The following is a 22,585-nucleotide window of genomic DNA, read 5'->3' on the forward strand; positions in this document are numbered from 1 at the left end:
TCAATGTTTGCTGCATCCACTGAGCTAACAGTGTTGAGAACAAGTAGGTTTGGGGAGAAGATACATTCAGTTTTGGATTTGCTAAATTTGAGGGGTGTCTGGGTCAGTATATTGTTACTTACTAAAGCCAGAAGAGTAGATGAGATTGAGAGGTTAGAAGATTGAGAATGAGGTTGAGGTTAGAAGAAAGCCAAGAGAGTATGGTTTCCCCATGACAAGTGAAGTAAATGGTAAAAACAAACAAACAAAAAACCCCCAGAAAAACCCAAATAAGTATATGTGATTGCCCAGGGAGCATGATGTATGAGAAAAGAAAACCTGAGACCAGAATCCTACTTTTAAGAGACAAATAGGGATAGAGGAAGTGCCACAGAAATAGAAGGGACTGGAAGAATTTTAGATGCCAGAAATCAGGAAGCGAGGAGTAGTTGGCAACATTTTTACACTAAAGTATCAAGTAGGGTATGTATTGAGGTGTGTATAATGGTTACAGCAACAATGAAGTTCATGATGACCCTGGTTGGGGCGGTCTGATGGAATGTAAAAGCAAAAGACAGTTTATATTACTTAAAGGGGTGAATGAGTGGTGATAAAGAGAAGATTTAGTAAAGATAATGTCTTCAAGAGGTTTAGCTGTGAAGGAATGAGAGAAAGGGCAGTTAATTATATCTAGAACTATGTGGGGTTAAAGGAAATCACCTGTTTTTCATTACATTCTTTTGATTACATTTCTTTTTGGGATCGTGATTTACCTTTTTAGTATTATGTCTGTTTTCTTGGCTTCATTTCATTTTTGAAAAAAGGTTTTATTTGTCTATTTATTTGAGAGGGAGAGAGAGCAAGTGAGAGAGCACAGGGGATGGAGGGCAGAATAGAGGGAGAGGACAAGCAGGCTCTGTGCTGAGCATGGAGCCCAGTGCAGGGTTTGATCCTACAACCCTGAGGTTGTGACCTAAGCCAAAATCAGATTTGGAGGCCCAACCGACTGAGCCACCCAGGCGGCCCTGGTTTCATTCATTTTGAGATGACGGATGGGTCAAGAATTGAAACTACAAAACTATATAGCTTTTGCCTTACGTAGTTAATACTTTGCATGTGGTAGGAAAATATCTTTACTGTCTTAATTAACTAGATTTTCTCTGTATTATATTTGAGCAATCCTCTAGATAATGAACCTCATTTTAATCTGTTGCATCTTCTGTTTGTTTTTTAGATCATTCATCGTGATATAAAACCTGAGAATATTTTAGTATCCCAATCAGGAATTACTAAACTCTGTGATTTTGGTTTTGCGCGAACTCTGGCAGCTCCTGGGGACGTTTATACGGATTACGTGGCCACACGCTGGTATAGAGCTCCAGAATTGGTATTAAAGGATACCTCTTATGGAAAGTATGTATATTTGGGGTTCCTAACTGGGCTTTCCTGGTCATCTCTTTTTGCCCTTTGTGTATCTGTCACCCCTGCTACTGATAGCCTCTGCCTTCTGCTTATGGGTTAAGGGTAAGAAATGGATGCCTTTAAAAAAAAAAAAAAAGACCCTCTAGGCACCTGCCCTACTACATAATGATATTGCCGTGCCTCCTCTGTCCTGTTGAGGGGCCCCAACTTCAGGTGACCTTTGCGGACATCTTTCAGGCTATATCCATGCTTGCTTTAAGCTGTGCCCCACCCTTGGCAGAGTTGCCTCCTCTGCTTATCTTTATTCTCTACATTCTGCAGAGATTTAAAAATCATTTACCTCACTCTGCCATTGTTACCATAGGAACTGCCAAGTTTCTTATTTTCTGAAATATGGCACCCTCTTTACAAAGTCTGGCAAATAGTTTTTAAACTGTCCTGCTCTAGATGCCTTGAAAAATAGCAATGTCTCAGTCTCTTGTGAAACCGTAGAAACAGTATATGAAACTGCAGTCTAATAAACAAATAGCAAATCTGGAAATACATGAAGGGACCTAGTGGTCCAACTTAACACAAGAAATGGGGGGATGGTGGGTAATTTTCACACACTTTTCCTAGAAACCATTATTCTGTTTTTACAATAATATTTAACTTCAGTGAGTATTTGCTTTATGCCAGAAACTGTTCTAAATCCTTTACATGCATTACATCATTTAGTTTTCACAACAACCCTATGATAAGGTGCTGCTGTTATCATCACCCCATTTTATTTTTTTAAATTTATGAGTGATGATTCAGTTATTTTATTAATTTTATTTGAAAATAGTTGACATACAATATTACATTAGTTTCAGATGTACGATATAACAATTCATCTTTTTTACATTATGACATGATCACTACAAATGTAGCCACCATTTATCACCCTATAATACTATTACTGTATAATCGGCTATATCCCCTATGTTGTACATTTTATTCCCATGACTCATTCATTCTATAATTGGAAGTCTGTATCTCCCACTCCCCTTCACCCATTTTGCCCATTCCCCCATAATCCCCATTTAAAATAAGAGGTTACTAAGGCACAGAAAGGTAAACTTGTTTGTCCCAAGTCACTCCAGAGTACCTTTTCAACTGTACTTACCACTGGTGCCCTACAGAGACCATATCTGTGCTTTTGATACTTTATCTGTATAATGGAAATAATAATAGGACCAGCTTCATTGGTTTGTTGTGAGAATCAAATAATGTTTAGTGAATGAAAAAAATTAGAATATAGTAAATGCTCAATAAATGTAACTTCCATAAGATCTATGTCCCACTTTAATCCTCTCTTCATGATAGAGTTTAAATTCCTTTTCTGATGCTCCCTCTATTTCCCAATTCTTACCCCCAAATCATATCCCCTTCTAAACCCTCTTGTTCATTATTTGTAAATTTTGTGCCAGTTAATATTAAGCATGGCCTAGTTTTAGTTCTTTAAAAAAATGCTTCCTACTTAAGGTATCTGTTCTTTGAGAACAGATATAATCTCTTTTAGTCCACAGAGATAAAATTGGTAACTTGTACATGGTAAATTTGGATTCTATGAGACTTCACATTATGTTTGAAATAAATTTGCTAGAGCATGTTTTTTAAGAAATCCTTTTATTGTAAAATAACACAGAGATACAAAAAAAGCTCACAATGAATGTATAGCTGCACTGCCAGATAAAAAAATGGAATTCTGGGGTGGAGGGATGGCTTAAATAGGTAAAGGAGATTAAGAAACATCATGATGAGCAATGAGTAGTGCATAGAATCATTGAATCATATTATATGCTTGAAACTAATATAATACTTTACATTAATTATACTTGAATTTAAAAAAATAGAATTTTGCTGCCCCTTCAAAGACTCTCCATGTGCCCTATTACAGTTATACTTTTCCCCCTTATCCCAAAAGTGACCATGATGTTGACTTTTATTATATTCAGTTCCTTACATTTCTTTATAGTTTTATCTACTTTTCTAAGTACATGCACTTAGTTTAATCTAGCCTTTTTTAAATGATAGCTTTTTAAAAAAGATTTTATTTATTTTTTTGACAGACAGAGATCACAAGTAGGCAGAGAGAGAGGAGGAAGCAGGCTCCCGCTGAGTAGAGAGCCCAGTGTGGGGCTCCATCCCAGGACCCTGGGACCATTACCTGAACTGAAGGCAGAGGCTTTAACCCACTGAGCCACCCAGGTGCCCCTAAATAATAGCTTTTTTGAGATATTATCCACATACCTTAAAACTCACCCATTTAAATTGTACAATTTAGTGGTTTTTAGTATATTCACAAAGTTGTACAAGCATCACTACATTCAATTTTAGAACATTTTTGTCACCCCAAAAGAAATCCTGTATCTGTTGGCGGTCACTCTTCCTTTCCTGCCAAGCCTTCCAGGCCTAGCAATCACCAGGCTACTTTCATTTTCAATGGATTTGCCTCTTCTGAACATTTCATATAAATGAGATTAAGTAATATCTATTTTGGGGGGACTCATTTCTCTCACTTTGAATACTGTTTTTAAGGGTCATCCATGTTGTAGCATGTATCAGTACTTCATTTCTTTCTATGGCTGAATAATACCCGTTCTATGGATATAACATTGTTTTTATCCAGTCTTTAGCTGATAGATATCTTGATTATTTCCATTTTTTTGGCTGTGATGAATAATGTGAACATTTGTGTACATGTTTCAGTATGGACCTGTGTCTTCATTTCTTTGGGGTCTAAACCTGGGAGCTGGAATTGTGGGTGGTAACTCTATGTTTGATCCTTTGAGGAACTGCCAGATTGGTTTCCACAGTGTCTGTATTGTTTTACATTCCTGTCGGCAGAACGTAGGGGCTCCAATTTCTTCCTATCCTTGCCGACAGTTATTATTATCATTCTTTATGGCCACCCTAGACTTTTTTTTTAATTTTTAATTTTTTATTTGACAGAGATCACAAGCAGGCAGAGAGGCAGGCCAAGAGAGAGGGGGAAGCAGGCTCCCTGCCGAGCAGAGAGCCCCATGCGGGGCTCCATCCCAGGACCCCAAGATCACAACCCAAGCCAAAGGCAGAGGCCTCAACCCACTGAGCCCCAGACATCCCCCTAGACTTTTTTTTTTTGAAGATTTTATTTATTTATTTGACAGAGAGAGACAAAAAGAGAGAGGGAACAGAAGCAGGGGGAAGTGAGAGAGGGAGAAGCAGGTTTCCCGCTGGCTGGAGAGCCCGATGCGGGACCCTGGGATCATGACCTGAGCCAAAGGCAGCCACTTAATGACTGAGCCACCCAGGAGCCCCCACCCTAGACTTTCTCCTCTATCCCCAGGCATTCTTTTTAAAAATTGGCTTGTTAGGGGCACCTGAGTGGCTCAGTTTGTTAAGCATCTGCCTTCGGTTCAGGTCATGATCCCAGGGTCCTGGGATCAAGCCCCACATGGGGCTCTCTGCTCAGAGAAGAGTCCTCTCTCTCTCTGCCGGCCCCCCACCGACTTATGTGTGCACGTGCTCTCTTTCTGTCTCTCTCTTGAGCTCACTCTCTCTCTCAAGCTCACTCTCTCTCTCAAATAAATAAAATCTTAAAAAAATAAATATGCTTTTTATTTTGGAATAATTTTACATTTATAGAAAATTTGCAGACATAGTAAGAGTTCCCATACAGCCCTCACCCAATTTCTGCTTTCCCTAACATCATAATCTTACATTATTGTGGTATGTTTGTTAAAACTATTCTTGCATTTTTATTTAAATAAGATCTAGGGGTGCCTGGGTGGCTCAGTGGGTTAAAGCCTCTGCCTTTGGCTCAGGCCATGATTCCAGGGTCCTGGGATCAAGCCCCACATCAGGTTCTCTGCTCAGGGAGCCTGCTTCCTCCTCCTCTCTCTCTCTCTGCCTGCCTCTCTGCCTACCTGTGATCTCTGTCTGTCAAATAAATAAATAAATATATTTTTAAAACTATCTAATATTTATTTATTTATTTATTTTTAGATTTTATTCATTTATTTTTTGAGAGAGAGCACACGAAAGAGAAAGCAAACACGAGCTGGGGTAGGGATAGAGGGAGAAGCAGACTTGCCACTGAGCAGGGAGCACGATGCAGAACTCCATCCCAGGACACCAGGATCATGACCTGAGCTGAAGGCAGACACTTAACCCACTGAGCCACAGGCGCCCCACACCCTTATGTGTTTTTAAAGTCTCTTTTAAACTACAGTTATTTCCTCTATTACTTTATTTTTCTTAAAACTTACCTGTTGGAGAACCCAGACCACTGAGTTTCTAAATCTGAATTTTGTTGATTGCATACTCACAGTGGAGTTCAACATGTTTCTTTGTTCTTTATATTTTGTGAAAATTGTCACCTGGGTCCATATGTTGGGTTAGTCTGAGATTCAGTCTATTTGGCAAGATTATAGTATTGTCTTCTTGCATCAGGAGAAGCGTTAGTCTGAATGTCTCTTTTTGTGATGTTAGTAGCCACTGATGCTTAATGACTAGATCTGTCAATTCATGGGGGTTTGCAAATGGTGGTATTTTAATTTTATCTTCTCTTCTTATTACTTGTAATACCTTGGGTGAAGGTTTTGAGGAGGGCACTTTTTGTTATGAGCAATGGGTCTTGTATGTAAGTGACAAATCACTGTATTCTACTCCAGAAACAAATATTGCAGTTTATGTTAACTAAGTAAAATTTTAAATTAAAAAAATTATGGTTGGTACAAGGCAAAAAAAAAATAAAAGTATTTTAAAAATTAAAAATGCAAAATATAAAAATAAAAAAATAAATGCTCCCTACTTGTTCTTTAAAAAAAAAAAGCTTTGTTGTGATAAAATTCATACGTAATACAATTTATACTTTTAAAGTATGTAATTCAATGGTTTTTAGTATATTCACAGGTAGGTGCAACATCACCATAATTTTTGAACATTTTCATCACCTTAAAAAAACCCTGTATCCTTTAGCTATCACCCTCCTATACCCCACCCCTCTTGTTTCAGCCCTAATCAACCACTAATCTACTTTCTGACTTTATAGATTTCCCTATTTTGATTTTCAAATGAATGGAGTTATGTAATATGTGGTGTTTTGTGACTAACTTTTTTACTTAGCATAATGATTTCAAGGTTCATCCAAGTTGTGGCACATATAGGTACTTTCTTTCCTTTTATTTATTTTTCTTTAAGATTTTGTTTTTAAGTAATCTCTACACCCAATGTGGGCCTCGAAATCACAATCCTGAGTCAGATGCTCTTTGGACTGAGCCAGCCAGGTACCCCCTTCCTTTCCTTTTTTATAGTCCAATTATCTCCCCATTATGTGGATAGACCACTTTTGTTTATTCATTTACCCATTGATAGACATTTGAGTTGTATTTATTTTTGGCTATTATGGATAATGCTGCTTTAAATATTTATGTATCAATTTTTGTGTGGACATATGTTTTCATTTCCCTTAGAGTAGAATTAATGAATCTTATGGTAACCTTATGTTCACTCATTTGAGACACTGTCAGACTATTTTTCAAAGTGTCTGCATCATTTTCTTTTAATTAATTAATTATTTATTAATTTAAAAATAACATATAATGTTTTCTTTGCCCCAGGGGTACAGGTCTGTGAATCATCAGGCTTACACATTTCATAGGACTCAGCATAGCACATACCCCCCCCAGTGTCCATAACCCAGCCACCCTCTCCCTATGCGCCCCCCCCACCCCCCACAACCCTCAGCTTGTTTTGTGAGATTAAGAGTCTCTTATGGTTTGTCTCCCTCCCAATCCCATGTTGTTTCATTTTTCCTTCCCTATTGCACAACCTCCCACCCTGCCTCTCAAATTTGTCATATCAGAGAGATCATATGATAATTATCTTTCTCTGTGTCTGCATCATTTTAAAATCCCACCAGCAGAATGTGAAGGTTACAGTTTCTCTAATATCCTTATCAACACTTGATATTATTTGACTTGGCTTCTAGTTCTCGTAATGGGTATGAAGTGGTATCTCGTTGTGGGTTTGATTTGCATTTTCTTGATGACCAATTATGTTGAGCATCTTCTCATGTGTTTATTGGTCACTTGTAGATCTTCCTTCAAGAAATGTCTATTCAGATCCTTTGCCCATTTTTAAATTGTATTGGCTTTTTATTATTGAATTTTTTGTATACTGTAGATTCAGTTCCTTATCAGATAATACATTTTTAAATTTTTTCTCGCATTCTGTGGATTGTTTCTTCATTTTCTTGATGGTGTCCTGTGACACACAAAAGTTTTTAATTTTTTTTTTAGGATTTCTTTATTTGAGAGGGAGAGAGAGAGAGACTGTGGTGGGGGGCAAAGGGAGAGAGAAGATCTTCAGCAGACTCCCCATTGAGCATGGAACCCCACATGGGGCTGAATCTCATGACCCTGAGATCATGACCTGAGCTGAAAACGGGAGTTGGAGACTTAACCAAATGTACCACCCAAGTGCCTCTACTTTGAGTTAGTTTTTATATGTGATATAATGTAAGGGGTTTCCTCCTTTTGCCTGTGACTATCTGTTTCTCTAAGCACCATTTGTTGAAAAGAATGTTTTTCCCTCATTGAATGGTCTTGGCACCCCTGTTGAAAGCCACTTGACCAGAAATGGCAAGTTTTATTTCTGGGGATTTCAGTTCTGTTCTGTTGATCTCTATCTTTGTCCTCGTTCCAGAACCACACTGTCTTGATTATCATTGCTTTGTATTGAGTTTGAAGTGGGAAAGTATGAGTCTTCCAACTTTTCAAGATTGTTTTGGCTATTCTGGGTTCCTTGCAGTTTCATATGAATTTTAGGATCAGGTTGTCAATTAAATTTTTTTTTTCTCCAAAAAGACAGCTAGGATTCTGATAGGGATTACACTGAATCTGAATCCTTTTGTAGAGTTGCTATCTAAACAATGTAAAGTCTGCTAATCTATGAACATAGGACATGTTTTCATTTATCTAGATCTTCAATTTCAACAATGTTTTGCAGCTTTCAGAACATACATTTTGCACTTCTGTTTATTCCTGTTTTATTCTTTTTGATGTTACTGCAAATGGAACCATTAATTTCATTTCAGATGTTCAAGTGTGAAAAAAAATCCCTGATTTTTGTATATTAATTTTGTATCCTGCAACCTTGGTGAACATATTGGTTCTAATAATTGTTTTTTGACTTAGGACTTCCTATATACAAGATCATGTCATCTGTGAAGAGAGATAATTTTACTTCTTCTTTTCTGGTCTAGATGCCTTCTGTTTTTTTTTTCCTCCTAATTTCTCTGGCCAGAACCTCCACTACAATGTTGAAAAGAAGTGGTGAGAGCAGACAGACATCCTTGTCTTGTTCCTAATGTCAGGGGAAAAGCATCCAATCTTTTACCATTAAGTTTGTTAGCTGTGGGTTTTTCGTAGATGCCGTTTTTCAGGTTGACAAAATTTCCTTTTATTCCTAGTTTGTTGAGAATTTTTATTATGAAAAGATATTGGTCAAATTCTTTTTTTGTACCTGTTGAGAGGATCATTTGCATTTTATTTTTTTAATCTATCGATATGATATATCCCATGATTAATTTTGCATATTGAACCAACCTGTGTTTCTGAAATAAATCCCACCTGGTCATGCCGTATAATTCTTTTTTTTCCTTTTGTCTTTGGTACCTGATTCTGTTTGACCTTGCTAAAATATAATGAAAGATGCCATTTACAATGCAACATTATGTACTGGAAGTTATTTCTGTTGGAGGTTTTGCCTGTTTCATTGGGTCTACAAAACAACACGAACACTCTTAAGTTTAAGGACTAGTGTATTACTATCTATACCAGGAATGGGTAAATCTGGCCTACTGTCTGTTTTTGTAAATAAAGTTTTATACTATAAATAAATAAAGTAAATAAATAAAATAAATAAAAATAAAAAATTAAAAATAAAATAAAATAAAAATAAAAAATACATGAAATAAATAAAGTAAATAAAGTTTTATGGTAACAGTCACACCCATTCATTTATTAGGATATTCATATCATCTATGGCAACTTTCACCCTGTTGCAGTTGTTTAAGTAGTTGCACCAGAGACTGTACAGCCTGCAAAGCTTAAAATATTTATTATGTGCTCCTTTACAGAAAAAGTTTATTGGCCTCTGTACAATACCAAACCAAGAGTATAGCAACACAGAAGCAAGAGCAAACAATCATATATATATAATATTTTAAAAATACATATATTTTAAATACATATGAATTCATATATTTTATTTATTTGTTTGTTTATTTTTTAAAAGATTTTATTTATTTATTTGAGAGAGAGTGAGGGAGAGCATGAGAGGGGAGAAGGTCAGAGGGAGAAGCAGACTCCCCATGGAGCTGGGAGCCCAATGTAGGACTCGATCCTGGGACTCCAGGATCATGACCTGAGCTGAAGGCAGTCGCTTAACCAACTGAGCCACCCAGGCACCCCGAATTCATATGTTTTAAATACATACATTTTATTTTTTTTTAAGATTTTATTTATTTATTTGACAGACAGAGATCACAAGTAGGCAGAGAGGCAGGCAGAGAGAGAGAGAGAGGAGGAAGCAGGCTCCCTGATGAGCAGAGAGCCCGATGCGGGACTCGATCCCGGGACCTCGAGATCATGACCTGAGCCGAAGGCAGCGGCTTAACCCACTGAGCCACCCAGGCGCCCTAAATACATACATTTTAATTGAAGTATTATTGACATAATATTAAAATAGTTTCAGGTATAAAACATAGCTATTTAACAGTTATATACATTATGAAGTGTTCACCACTGTAAGTATATTACAATATTATTGACTTTGTTCCTTATGCTGTGCTTTTCATTTCTGTGAATTATTTATTTCATAACAGGGAGTTTTTACCTCTTTTTTTTTTTTTTAAGCTTGTACCTTTTAATCCCCTTTACCCGTTTCACCCATCTCCCTACCCCTTTGACGGCTGCCAGTTTGTTCTTTATGGTTCTCAGTTTTTAACTAAATTAAATTAATTAATTAAACTAATCTCTACACCCACCATGGGACCTGAACTCTCAACTCTGAGATCAAGAATTGAATGCTCTTCCAACTAAGCCAGCCAGGTGCTCTTACTAATTTGTTCTTTATATTTAGGACTCTTCTTTCTCTCTGTGTTATTGTTTTCTAAATGCCACAGTGTGTCTAATTCTTTTTATTTGTTGCTGGACTCAGTTTGTTAGTATTTTGTTGAGAAATTTTTTGTCCATATTCATGAGAGATATTGGTAAGAGATGTTGGTCTATAGTTTTCTATCGATTTTTTTACAATGCTTATTTAAATTCCAGTTAGTTAATATATAGTATAAAATTAGTTTCAGGTGTTCAATATGGTGATTCAAAACTTCCATACAATACCCTGTGCTTATCACAAGTGTGTTCCTTAATACCCATCACCTCTTTAATTAAGCCATCCCTGTTCCTACCTCCCTTCTGGTAAATACCAGTTTATTCTATATAGTGTTTCTTCCTCTTCTGTTTTTTGAAAGAGTTTGTTAAGAATTGGTCTTAATTTTTCTTTAAATATTGATGGAATCAACAGTGAAGCCATCTGGACCTGGGGTTTCCTTTTTATGCAGTGTTCTGATTAGGAATTCTAGTTTTTCACTTGTCACAGGTTTATTTAGATTCTCTATTTTTCTTGAGCCAGTTTTAATAGTTTGTGTTTTTCTAGGAAACTGTCCATTTAACCTAAGTTATCTGATTTCTTGGTATATATTATTCATTTATTCCTTTATAATCCTTTTGATTTCTGTAAGGTTGGTAGTAATGTTACTTTTTTCATTTCTGATTCTTATAATTTAAGTCTTCCCTCTTTTTCTTAGTCATTCTGGTTAAATGTCAACTTTGTTGATCTTTACAGCCAGCTTTAGTTTCAGTGATTTTTTAAAAAAGATTTTATTTATTTATTTGACAGAGAGAGATACAGCAAGAGAGAGAACACAAGCAGGGGGAGTGGGAGAGGGAAAAACAGGCCTCCCATAGAGCAGGGGGTCCCATGCGGGGCTCAATCCCAGGACCGTGGGATCATGACCTAAGCCAAAGGCAAACTCTTAACGACTGAGCCACCCAGGCATGGTAATTTTTCTCTTTTTTAAAAAAATTCTTTATTTCATTAATTTTCACTCTAATCTTTATTATTTCCTTCCTTCCACATGCTGTAGTTTTAGTTTGCTTTTCTTTGTCCACTGTCTTAAGATGGAATGATAGGTTATAGATTTAGTATTTTTTTTTCTTTCTAAGTCTTCTTTCTTTCTTTCTTTCCTTTTCTTTTTTTTTAAGATTTTATTTATTTATTTGAAAGAGAGAGCCCAAGTGCATGGGGCAAGTGGAGGGGGCAAAGAGAGAGCGAGAAGCAGATTCCCGGCTGAGCACAGAGCCCAATGTGGGGTTCAGTCCCAGGACTCTGAGATCATGACCTGAGCTGAAGTCAGACACTTAACCAGCTGAGCCACCCAGGTGCCCTGAAGTCTTCTTTCTTAATACAGGCCATCTGTATGTCTTCTTTGGAAAAGCGTCTATTTAGGTCATCTGCCCATTTTTAATTGAATTATTTGTATGTTTGGCGTTGAGTTGTGTAAGTTCTTTATATATTTTAGATATCAATCCACAGCATCTACTTTTTAAAAAGAAATAAAAGTGTACTACATATAGTACAGAATCTTCCTTTTTTTTCTTTTAATTTTTTTTTAATTAGTAGACTTTACTTTCTGAGAGCATTTTTAGGTTTACAGAGAAATTGAGCAGAAAGTAAAGTTCCCCAATACCTACCCGCTCCTTCTTACCCCCTCCACAACTCAGTTTTCCTGTTGTTAACACCTTACATTAGTTTGGCACTTTTTAAAAGATTGATAAACCCCTGGGGTGCCTGTCTGGCTCAGTCAGTGGAGCATGCAACTCTTGATATTGGGGTTGTGAGTTTGAGCCCCATATTGGGTGTAGAGATAACTTTAAAAAAATAAATCTTTAGGGGCACCTGGGTGGCTCAGTGGGTTAAAGCCTCTGCCTTCACCTTGGGTCATGATCCCAGGGTCCTGGGATCGAGCCCCGCACTGGGCTCTCTGTTCAGCAGAGAGCCTGCTTCCCTTCCTCTCTCTGCCTGCCTCTCTGCCTACTTGTGATCTCTCTCTGTCAAATAAATAAATAAATAAATAAATAAAAATCTTTTAAAAATCTTTAAAAAATCTTTAAAAATTGATAAAACATTATATATGTATTATTGTTTTTTTTTAAAGATTTTATTTATCCATTTGACAGAGAGAAATCACAAGCAGACAGAGAGGCAGGCAGAGAGAGAGAGAGGGAAGCAGGCTCCCCGCCGAGCAGAGAGCCCGATGCGGGACTCGATCCCAGGACTCTGAGATCATGACCTGAGCCGAAGGCAGCGGCTTAACCCACTGAGCCACCCAGGGGCCCCTATATGTATTATTGTTAATTATAATCCATAGTTAATGTAATCCATAGTTTACATTAAAGTTCACTCTTTGTGTTGAATTCCTATGGATTTTGACAACTGTATAAGGTCATTTATCCACTATTACAGTATTAAACAGAATATTTCCATGCCCCTAGAAATCCTCTGTGTTATATCTTTTCATCCTTTCCTCCTCCTCCTCCTTGAATTTATGGCCACCACTGATCTTTTTACTGTCTCTATACTCTTGTTTTTTTCCAGAATGTCATGTGTTTGGGGTCATATGTTATATTGCATTTTCAGACTGGCTTCTTTCACCTAGCAATGTGTATTTAAGTTTCCTTCATTTTTTGGTTTTGTTTTGTTTTATGTCTCAATAGGTCATTTTTTAATCACTAGTACTCCATTGTATGTATATTTGACAATTTGTTTATCCTTTTAGCTAATGAAGGGCATTTTGCAGTTATGAATAAAGCTGCTGGAAACATTCATGTGCAGGGTTTTCGGTGGATAGAAGTTCTTCATATAACTTCGTATAACTCATCTGGCTAAATATCGATTAGTGCAATAGTTTTTTTAAGATTATTTATTTATTTATTTGAGAGAGAAAGAGACAGACAGACAGATAGACAGTGGGGGGTGGGGGGCAAAGGGGCAGAGGGAGAGGAACGAACAGACAAGTGGACTCTACACTGAGTGCAGATCCTGACTAAGGGCTCGATCTCAGGATCCTGACACTGATTCATGGATGACAGTTGCTCCAGTATCACTTTTTGAAAAGACATTCTGTTCTCTACTGAATTTTCTTTTCTTGTTTTTCAAAGTTGAGTTGAATATATTTTGTGAGTCTATTTCTCGACTCTATATTCTGTTCTCTTGATCTGTTTATTTATTTTTTCAATAATACCATACTGTTTTGATTACTGTAGCTTTATAATATGTCTCGAAGTCAGGTAGTATCTTTCCTCTGACTTTGTTCTTCAGCATTGTGTTGGCTATTCTGGGTCTGTTGCTTTTCCATATTGTTAAAAAACAAAATTCAGCTGAGTAAAATTTAAAGATCTTAATACCTTTATTCAACGATTTGTGAATGAGATAGCATTCCGTCTAGCAGACAGAAAGACACACTGAGGGGCTGTACAAAATGGAAAGACTTATATAGGTAGAATGGGGCAGAACAAGGCAGTTACTAGTAAAGAGTAGATTGTTTGTGGTAAGGTCACCTAACTTTAGGGGATAGCAGGGTTCTGTCAGGTAGGTTACCTCACTAGTGTTGACCATGTAAATCCAGATTGACTGCTTTAAGAGTCCACTTCTGGGAGAAGTTGAAACTAATTAAGTATTTTTAAAAAGATTTTGCTTATTCATTTATTTATTTTAGAGAGAGAAAGAGCACGAGGCAGGGGAGGGGCAGAGAGAGAAGGAGAGAGAGAATTTATTTTCTTTTAAAGAGCTTATTTATTTGAGAAAGAGAGAGCACATGGGCTGGAGGTGAAGCAGAGAATCTCAAGCAGACTCTGCTAAGCCAAGAGCTGGAAGCAGGGCTCCATCCCAGAACCCTGAGATCATGACCTGAGCCAAATTCAAGAGTTGCATGCTTAACCACCTGAGCCACCCAGGCGCCCTGAGAGAGAGGATTACAAGGAGACTGCAGTGAGCACAGAGCCTGACATGGGTATCAAGTTCATGACCGAAAGATCATGACCAAAGCCGAAATCAGGAGCTGGAGGCTTAATGGACTGAGCCACCCAGGGGCCCCTAATCTTAGTTTGGTGAGGTGGGCTTTAGCACAAGTGACTCTATTTGGGGCCAGTTGTCTCTTTTTTAACAATATAAACTTTAGAATCAATTTGTTGATATCCAAATTGGATTTTGACTGGCATTGCATTGAATTTATAGATCAGGTTGGAAGAGTTGATATTTTGACAATATTGAGTCTTCCTTTTTGTGAACACACAATTATCTCTCCATTTATGTACATGTTCTTGGATTTCTTCAGTGAATTTTGCTTTTTTCGCTTGAGAGTTCGTCTTGGAGATCAATTTATATTAGCATATACCTCCTTCTTTTTGATAGCTGAATAATATTTCGTAGTATGGGTGTATAAAATATTACATAGCAGTTTTCATATTGAAGGATGTTTAGGTTGTTTCCAATTTTTTTCTACCCCAAACAATGCTTCTGGAATTCTCATATCATTTATCTTTGTGCACATGGGTGAGTAGATCTTTGGTTAAATTCCTAGGAGTCAAGTTGTTTGGTCAAAAGTAGGTACATTTTTAAAAAAAAGATTATATTTATTTATTTGACAGATCACAAGTAGGCAGAGAGGCAGGCAGAGAGAAATGGGGAAGCAGGCTCCCTATGGAGCAGAGAGCTTGATTCAGGGCTCAATCCCAGGCCCTGAGATCATGACCTGAGCTGAAGGCAGAGGCTTTAACCCATTGAGCCACCCAGGCGCCCCAAGTAGGTACATTTTTAATTTTGGTCACTTTTGTCAATTTTCCCTTCGAAGCAGCGTATGGTTTACACTCCCAGGATGGTACATAGGAGTGTTCATTTTCCATGGCTTCACCAATATAGCAGTTATTGAACCTTACAATTTTTATCAGTTGGGTCCGTGAAGGATACAGCTCACTGTAGTATTTATATTTCTTCTGAATGTGAGAGTTGGCTCCTTTTTATCTATTTAAAATTCTTAGTCAGCCAGGGGATGCCTGAATGGCTTAGTCAGTTGAGCATCTGACTCTTGGTTTTGGCTAATGTTGTGATCTCAGGGTTTGGGATTGAACTCCATGTTCGGTTCCCCACTCAGTGCAGAGTCTGCTTGAGATTCTCATTCTCTCGTTCCCTACATACCTCACTCCCCTCCCTAAAATAAATAAATCAATCTGAAAAGAAAAAAAAAGGTCCTAGTGGGTGCCTGGGTGACTCAATCAGTGGAGCATTTATTTAACTCTTGATCTCAGGGTTGTTAAGTTCAAGCTCTATGTTGGATGTAGAGATTACTTAAAATAAAATCTTTAGAAGTCTAGTGATATATGTTATCTTTAAAAAACTGATTATGTGTCAAAAAGTTAGATTTATGGGTGACTCATAATACAAGGTAAATAAATGTGGGTGCCTGGCTGACAAAGTTGGTAGAGCATGTGACTCTTGATTTCACGGTTATGAGTTTAAGCCCCAAATTAGTCATGGAGTCTACTTTAAGTAAATTAATTAATTTTAAAAAGATGAATAAGTGTAAATGGTAAAGTATTTAAGATTTTTAAATTTTACTTTTTAAATACAAGATGGTTTTGGTATTCAATTACTCTAATTCATAAACCATTTATCATAATGTTCTTATGTAAGTAACTGGAACAATTTTAGAATTATAGTTACTTTTCATCTGAACTACTCCATGGCTTCTCATGTGATTTAAATATAAGATATTTAATATATTAATAAAATGTGGTAATGTTTAATATATATCCTAAAGTTGGCATATGATATTAAGGTGAAAATTTATTAATGATACTGCCTAATCATGATTTTTTTCTTTGGCTGGAACATTATTTTTAAAAATTTTAGAAGAGGGGCACCTGGGTGGCTCAGTGGGTTAAGCCTCTGCCTTCAGCCCAGGTCATGATCCCTAGGGTCCTGGGATCAAGCCCTACATTGGGCTCTCCGCTCAGCAGAGCCTACTTACCCGTCTTTTTCTCTGCCTGCCTCTCTGCCTACTTGTGATCTCTGTCAAATAAATAAATAAAATCTAGGGGCACCTGGGTGGCTCAGTGGGTTAAGCCTCTGCCTTCGGCTCAGGTCATGATCCCAGAGTCCTGGGATTGAGCCCCACATCGGGCTCTCTGCTCCACGGGAACCTGCTTCCTCCTCTCTCTCTGCCTGCCTCTCTGCTTACTTGTGATCTCTATCTGTCAAATAAACAAATAAAATCTTTAAAATAAAGAAAATCTTTAAAAAAATTTTTAGGAGAGATATTTTAGGGGCACCTGGGTGACTCAGTTGATTGGGCATCTGCATTTGGTTCAGGTCTTGATCCCAAAGTCTTGGGATCAAGCTAATGTTGCACTCCCTGCTCAGTGGGGAGTCTGCTTCTCCCTCTGCCCCTCACCCCACTCATGTTCTCTCTCAAATAAAAAATTAAATCATAAAAAGAGACATTTTATATATTTTTCCATAAAAAATGATTTATTCTTGTTTGTTTCAGACCTGTAGATATCTGGGCTTTGGGTTGTATGATCATTGAGATGGCCACTGGAAACCCCTATCTTCCTAGCAGCTCTGATTTGGATTTACTTCATAAAATTGTTTTAAAAGTAGGTGGGTACTACTGAAATACACTGTTAAATGCTTAAAGTAAATATTACTTTATCAATTCTGCTTGATTTTCAAATTCAGTTTTTTCTTTATATGAATGGGGAAGCTGCTTTTTGATAGATGGCAGCAGGTGTATGCCTTGGGCTGATAAGGAAGGTAGAAAATTCTTCTCTGTTTTTGTAAATAGCATTTTCTTTGCCAGATTGCAAATAGCTAAGTCATTTGCTAATGGTTGATAATAAGAAAAATGGTACAGTAGAAACCTACTTCAATTTGTCTGAAAGTTGTTTTAAAATTTTGACTTGTAGGGGTGCCTGAATGGTTCAATTTCTTCAACATCTGCCTTCTGCTGAGGTTATGATCTCAGGGTCCTGGGATCAAGCTTGGCATGGGACTCCCTGTTTAGTGGGGAACCTGCTTCTCCCTCTCCCTCTGCCATTCCCTCTGCTGTGGTCTCTCACTGTCTCTCTCTGTCAAATAAATAAATAAAATCCTAAAAAAATATTTTTTTGACATCTATATATATTTGCATCTCTCTAAGAGGACTTTTAAATAATAGAGTTGATTTAGGTATCTTTTTGAAGCACTAGATAGAAAGTTACTTATCGAGATAACTTTTTTAAAACCACTGTAGATATCCAGGTAATTAAATAACTTATTCAAAAATACATTTGATGAGTGCTTTTACTTTTTTAATGATCTGCTTTGAATGAATACGCAAACATCTTGATGGTTAGTTAGCCTTGCTCATGGAGTTTCAGTGATTTCTTTTAAATGTATTTCTTTTTTATCATGTTATATTAGTCACTGTACAGTACATCATTAGTTTTTGATGTAGTGTTCCATGATTCATTGTTTGCGTATAACACCCAGTGCTCCATGCAATCTGTGCCCTCCTTAATAGCCATCACCAAGCCAACCCATTCCCCCACCTCCCTCCCCTCTAAAATCCTCAGTTTGTTTCTTGGAGTCCATAGTCTGTCATGGTTCATCTCCCCCTCTGATTTCTCTTCCCTCATTTTCTCCTTCCTTCTCCTAATGTCCTCCATGCTATTCCTTATGTTCCACAAGTAAATGAAACCATATGATAGTTGATTTTCTCTGCTTGACTTTTAACTTAATCTCCTCCAGTCTCATCTAAGTCGATACAAAAGTTGGGTATTCATCCTTTCTGATGGCTGAGTAATAGTCCTTTGTGTATATGGACCATATCTTCTTTATCCATTCATCTGTTGAAGGACATCTCAGCTATTTCCATGGTTAGGCTATTGTGGACATTGCTGCTATGAACATGGGGTGCATATGGCCCATCTTTTCACTACATCCGGATCTTTGGGGTAAATACCCAGTAGTGCAATTGCTGGGTATGATGCGCTTGAGGAGCTCCTTTTGTGGTAGAGAAGCTATACACAGACATGTAGTTACAGGATCATGAGGAAGGTACTGGAGCAACTATAATAATCATGAAGTCTGGATAAATATTAACAACAGATACAGTTTGAAGTCTTAAAGCATCACCCTTTTTGGGTCACCTTTAATGTTCTGGTTTTGAGAGTAACGTTAGAAGATGTTAGAGATGATGGGATTAAGTCTGTCATTTTACATATAAAGAAACTGAAGCATAGAAAGGGAAGATATTTGCCCAAGGCCACAGAAATAGTTATAATGAAACTGGTGCTGGAACTTAGCTCTCTCCACTCCTGTTTACAGTTCTTTTCATTCTTCTGCTACTCTATAGCCTTGTTGCTTTGCAATATTATTGTTTCTAAATAATTTAGATATTTTAGCTGTTTTGAGTAAGGCTTTGCTGATAAACATTTAATGTTAGACTGTTTAGATACCCATATGGAAATATGTAAAGGTTTGCTTTTCCTGATAGCATTATATATTATGTCTTATATTTTGGGAAATGAAAATGAACCTGGTGGCTTTAAATTTTCTACTGCTTACATGCTATCGACAGATTACTGGGGAAACTTCCAATTTTTGTGCTATATTCAGATAGTTTCTTGTTCAACCTTAAAAGATTAAAAGAACATAATTGTTCTTCTTCTTTTTTAGTAATTTAATGCAGACCACACAGCAATTTGTTTATTTTATTATTTTTTAAGGATTTTATTTATTTATTTGACAGAGAGAGACACAGTGAAAGAGGGAACACAAGCAGGGGGAGTGGTAGAGGAAGAAGCAGGCTTCCTGCTGAGCAGGAAGCCCGGGAAGGCAGATGCTTAATGACTGAGCCCACACAGGCACCCCACAATTTGTTTATTTCGATTGTAGATTAATTTCTGTTTTCTTATATTCGTATTTTTTTTCTCTTTTCAGGCAACTTGACACCTCACTTACAGACTATCTTTTCCAAGAGTCCCATTTTTGCTGGGCTGGTCCTTCCTGAAGTTCAACACCCCAAAAATGCAAGAAAAAAATACCCAAAGTTAAATGGATTGTTGGCAGATATAGTTCATGTATGTTAAGAATTAAGAACTTATTTCTGGGAAGTTTGCATAAATTATAATACAATTTTAAGATATTACTTTAATGAAATTCTGAAAGGATTCATAATGTTATCTGTTAGAAGTTATTATCTTCCTGTCTTTACATCTTTAGTTCAGAAAAATTAAAATTAATAGACTGTTAGAACTGAAAACTCCCTAGGATAATCCTGTCCATTATTTTTAGTTTATCCCAATTTTAACGATACTTATGGGTAAACTGGAAAAATTCAAAGGACTTACCATGCTTATCACCACATTTTTTTTTAAAGATTTTATTTATTTATTTGACAGAGAGAAATCACAAGTAGATGGAGAGGCAGGCAGAGAGAGAGAAGGAAGCAGGCTTCCTGCTGAGCAGAGAGCCCGATGCGGGACTCAATCCCAGGACCCTGAGATCATGACCTGAGCCGAAGGCAGCGGCTTAACCCACTGAGCCACCCAGGCGCCCCATCACCACCTTTTAATAGCCAGTCTATCCAAGTTAGGGCTCTGTTCCATGTAAACTGGTATCCTGAGTTATCTACCGGGCATTGACAACTGTAGTTTTAGTGTTGTTTGAGGGTATACTAATGCCAAAATTCACTTGGGGTTTGGAGAAAACAAAAGCGTTATACTATAACATTTTCTAATTTTTTTTAAAAGATTTTATTTATTTATTTGACAGAGAGAAATCACAAGTAGATGGAGAGGCAGGCAGAGAGAGAGAGGGGAAGCAGGCTCCCTGCTGAGCAGAGAGCCCGATGCGGGACTCGATCCCAGGACCCTGAGATCATGACCTGAGCCGAAGGCAGCGGCTTAACCCACTGAGCCACCCAGGCGCCCCCATTTTCTAATTATTTTAAAATGTAAATTTCTTTTTAAACTAGGTAATAAGTTTACCAATATATTTAGAGCAAAATTCAAAAAGTAAGAGAATTTACTGTAGAAAGTAAATCTACTTCTATTTATTTTCTCTATCTAGTTAACTTCCTTTCCCAGGGTCAACTGAGGTATCTTATTTCTGATGTAAAGCCCTTTTTAAAAATGTAGTTACCTAAATTTCAAAGCAAGTATGGTGTAGTGTTATAAGACAGGGCTCTGGAATCACATAGACTAAAACTCAGCTCTGTCACTAATTAGCTCTGTAACTTTGGGAAAGTCACTTAATCTTCATGCCCAGTTTACTGGGCTATAAAATAACGTTAATGGTCTCTATTTTTCTGGGGCTGGAAGATTAAATGAGGTAATGGTGAAAATGTTCTGAGCACAGGGCCTTGAATAAGGTGTCAACAAACATGGTTATTTTAATTGTTGCTGTTGTTACTTAGATAAACTTACTAAACATATGATATATAGCATCAAAAGAGTATTCTTAAAGGAATTCTTAACAAAAAAAATTATTTCACTGGTATCTGGAGAAAACTAGAGTTTATTAAGAATCAGATTCATTGGCGTGCCTGGGTGGCTCAGTCAGTTGAGTGTCCCAACTCTTGATTTGTCTCAGGTCATGATCTCAGGGTTGTGAGATTGAGCCCCATGGTGGGATCCACACTCAGCAAGGAGTCTGTTTAAGATTCTTTCTATCAGGGGGCACCTGGATGGTTCAGTCAGTTTAAGCATCTGCCTTTGACTTGGGTCATGATCTCAGGGTCCTGGGATCAAGTCCCTCATTGGGCTCTCTGTTCAGTGGGGAGTCTACTTCTCCGTTTTACACTCCCTCTGTGCTCTCTCCCTTTCTTTCTCAAATGAATGAATGAATAAATAAATAAATACATAAATAGATTCTTAAAAAAAGAGAGAGATTCTCTCAAGATGCTTGGGTGGCTCAGTTGGTTAAGCCTCTGACTCTTGGTTTCTGTGTAGATCAATGCTCTCATGGTCATGAGATTGAGCCCCACATTAGGCTCTGTGCTCAGTGCAGAGTCTGTTTAACGTTCTCTTCCTCTCCCTCTCCCCTCCCACTCATGCTCACTTTCTTTCTAAAATAAATAAATAAATTTTAAAAAAAGAATCAGGGGTGCTGGGGTGGCTGAGTTGGTTGATCATCTGACTCTTGCTTTTGGTTCAGGTCATGATCTTGGGGTCTTGGGATTGAACCCCACAGTGGGCTCCCACTCAGAATGTAGGCTGCTTGTCCCTCCCCCACTCCTGTTCTCTCTCTTTCTTTCTCTCAAAGAAATAAATAAAATTTCTTTAAAAAAATAAAAGAATTAGATTTGTTTGCTACATTTTCCTTTGAATTTATTTTTTATGTCATGGTTTTAATTATACAAGGACTACATAATGATTATAGAAAAAGTAGAGAATACATGATAAACAAAAAGAAGTTAAGATTTTCCCAACTCCCACAATCTGGGAAAAATTAGTGACATTTTGATTTATATACTTCTAGACTTTTGCCAGCCAAATATGTGCATAGAAATTTATGCTTTTAAAAGATGACATACTTCACATAGTTTTGTGACCTGTTTGTTATGTAACCCTGACAGTAAATATGGAACCACATCATATTTTTCAATGGTTACATAGTATTTCATTGTAAGATTGTTCTATAGTTTAACTGATCTTATAGTTTTGAATATTTGTTTTCAGGTTTTCTCCCTCTTGGTAGATATGATTTTGTGAACATCTTTTTTTTTTTTAAGATTTTATTTATTTATTTTACAGACAGAGATCACAAGCAGGCAGAGAGGCAGCAGAGAGAGAGGAGGAAGCAGGCTCCCTGCTGAGCAGAGAGCCTGATGAGGGGCTGGATCCCAGGACCCTGAGATCATGACCTGAGCCGAAGGCAGCGGCTTAACCCACTGAGCCACCCAGGCGCCCCTGTGAACATCTTTTAAAAAGTCTTTTTGAACTTGCTTTATTATTTGTTTAGGATAAATTCCTAGAATTGTGATTAGTGGGCCACAGGGTTAATACTT

At 37.3% G+C, this 22,585-nt stretch overlaps 1 protein-coding gene across 1 annotated transcript in view; it reads left to right on the top strand.

The window, feature by feature from the left end:
* The window catches only part of LOC122891679 (serine/threonine-protein phosphatase 2A catalytic subunit alpha isoform), a 135,463-nt gene that overhangs the window by 23,089 nt on the left and 89,789 nt on the right, over positions 1-22,585 (top strand). Inside the window, exons 4-6 of the mRNA XM_044227541.1 lie at positions 1,214-1,392; positions 17,081-17,193; positions 19,516-19,655. Of these exons, the coding sequence (XP_044083476.1) occupies positions 1,214-1,392; positions 17,081-17,193; positions 19,516-19,655 (432 nt within the window). The remainder of the gene's footprint in view (positions 1-1,213; positions 1,393-17,080; positions 17,194-19,515; positions 19,656-22,585) is intronic.

This window comes from Neovison vison, chromosome 1 (genome assembly GCF_020171115.1).
Source record: "Neovison vison isolate M4711 chromosome 1, ASM_NN_V1, whole genome shotgun sequence".
NCBI classification, from domain to species: Eukaryota; Metazoa; Chordata; class Mammalia; order Carnivora; family Mustelidae; genus Neogale; species Neogale vison.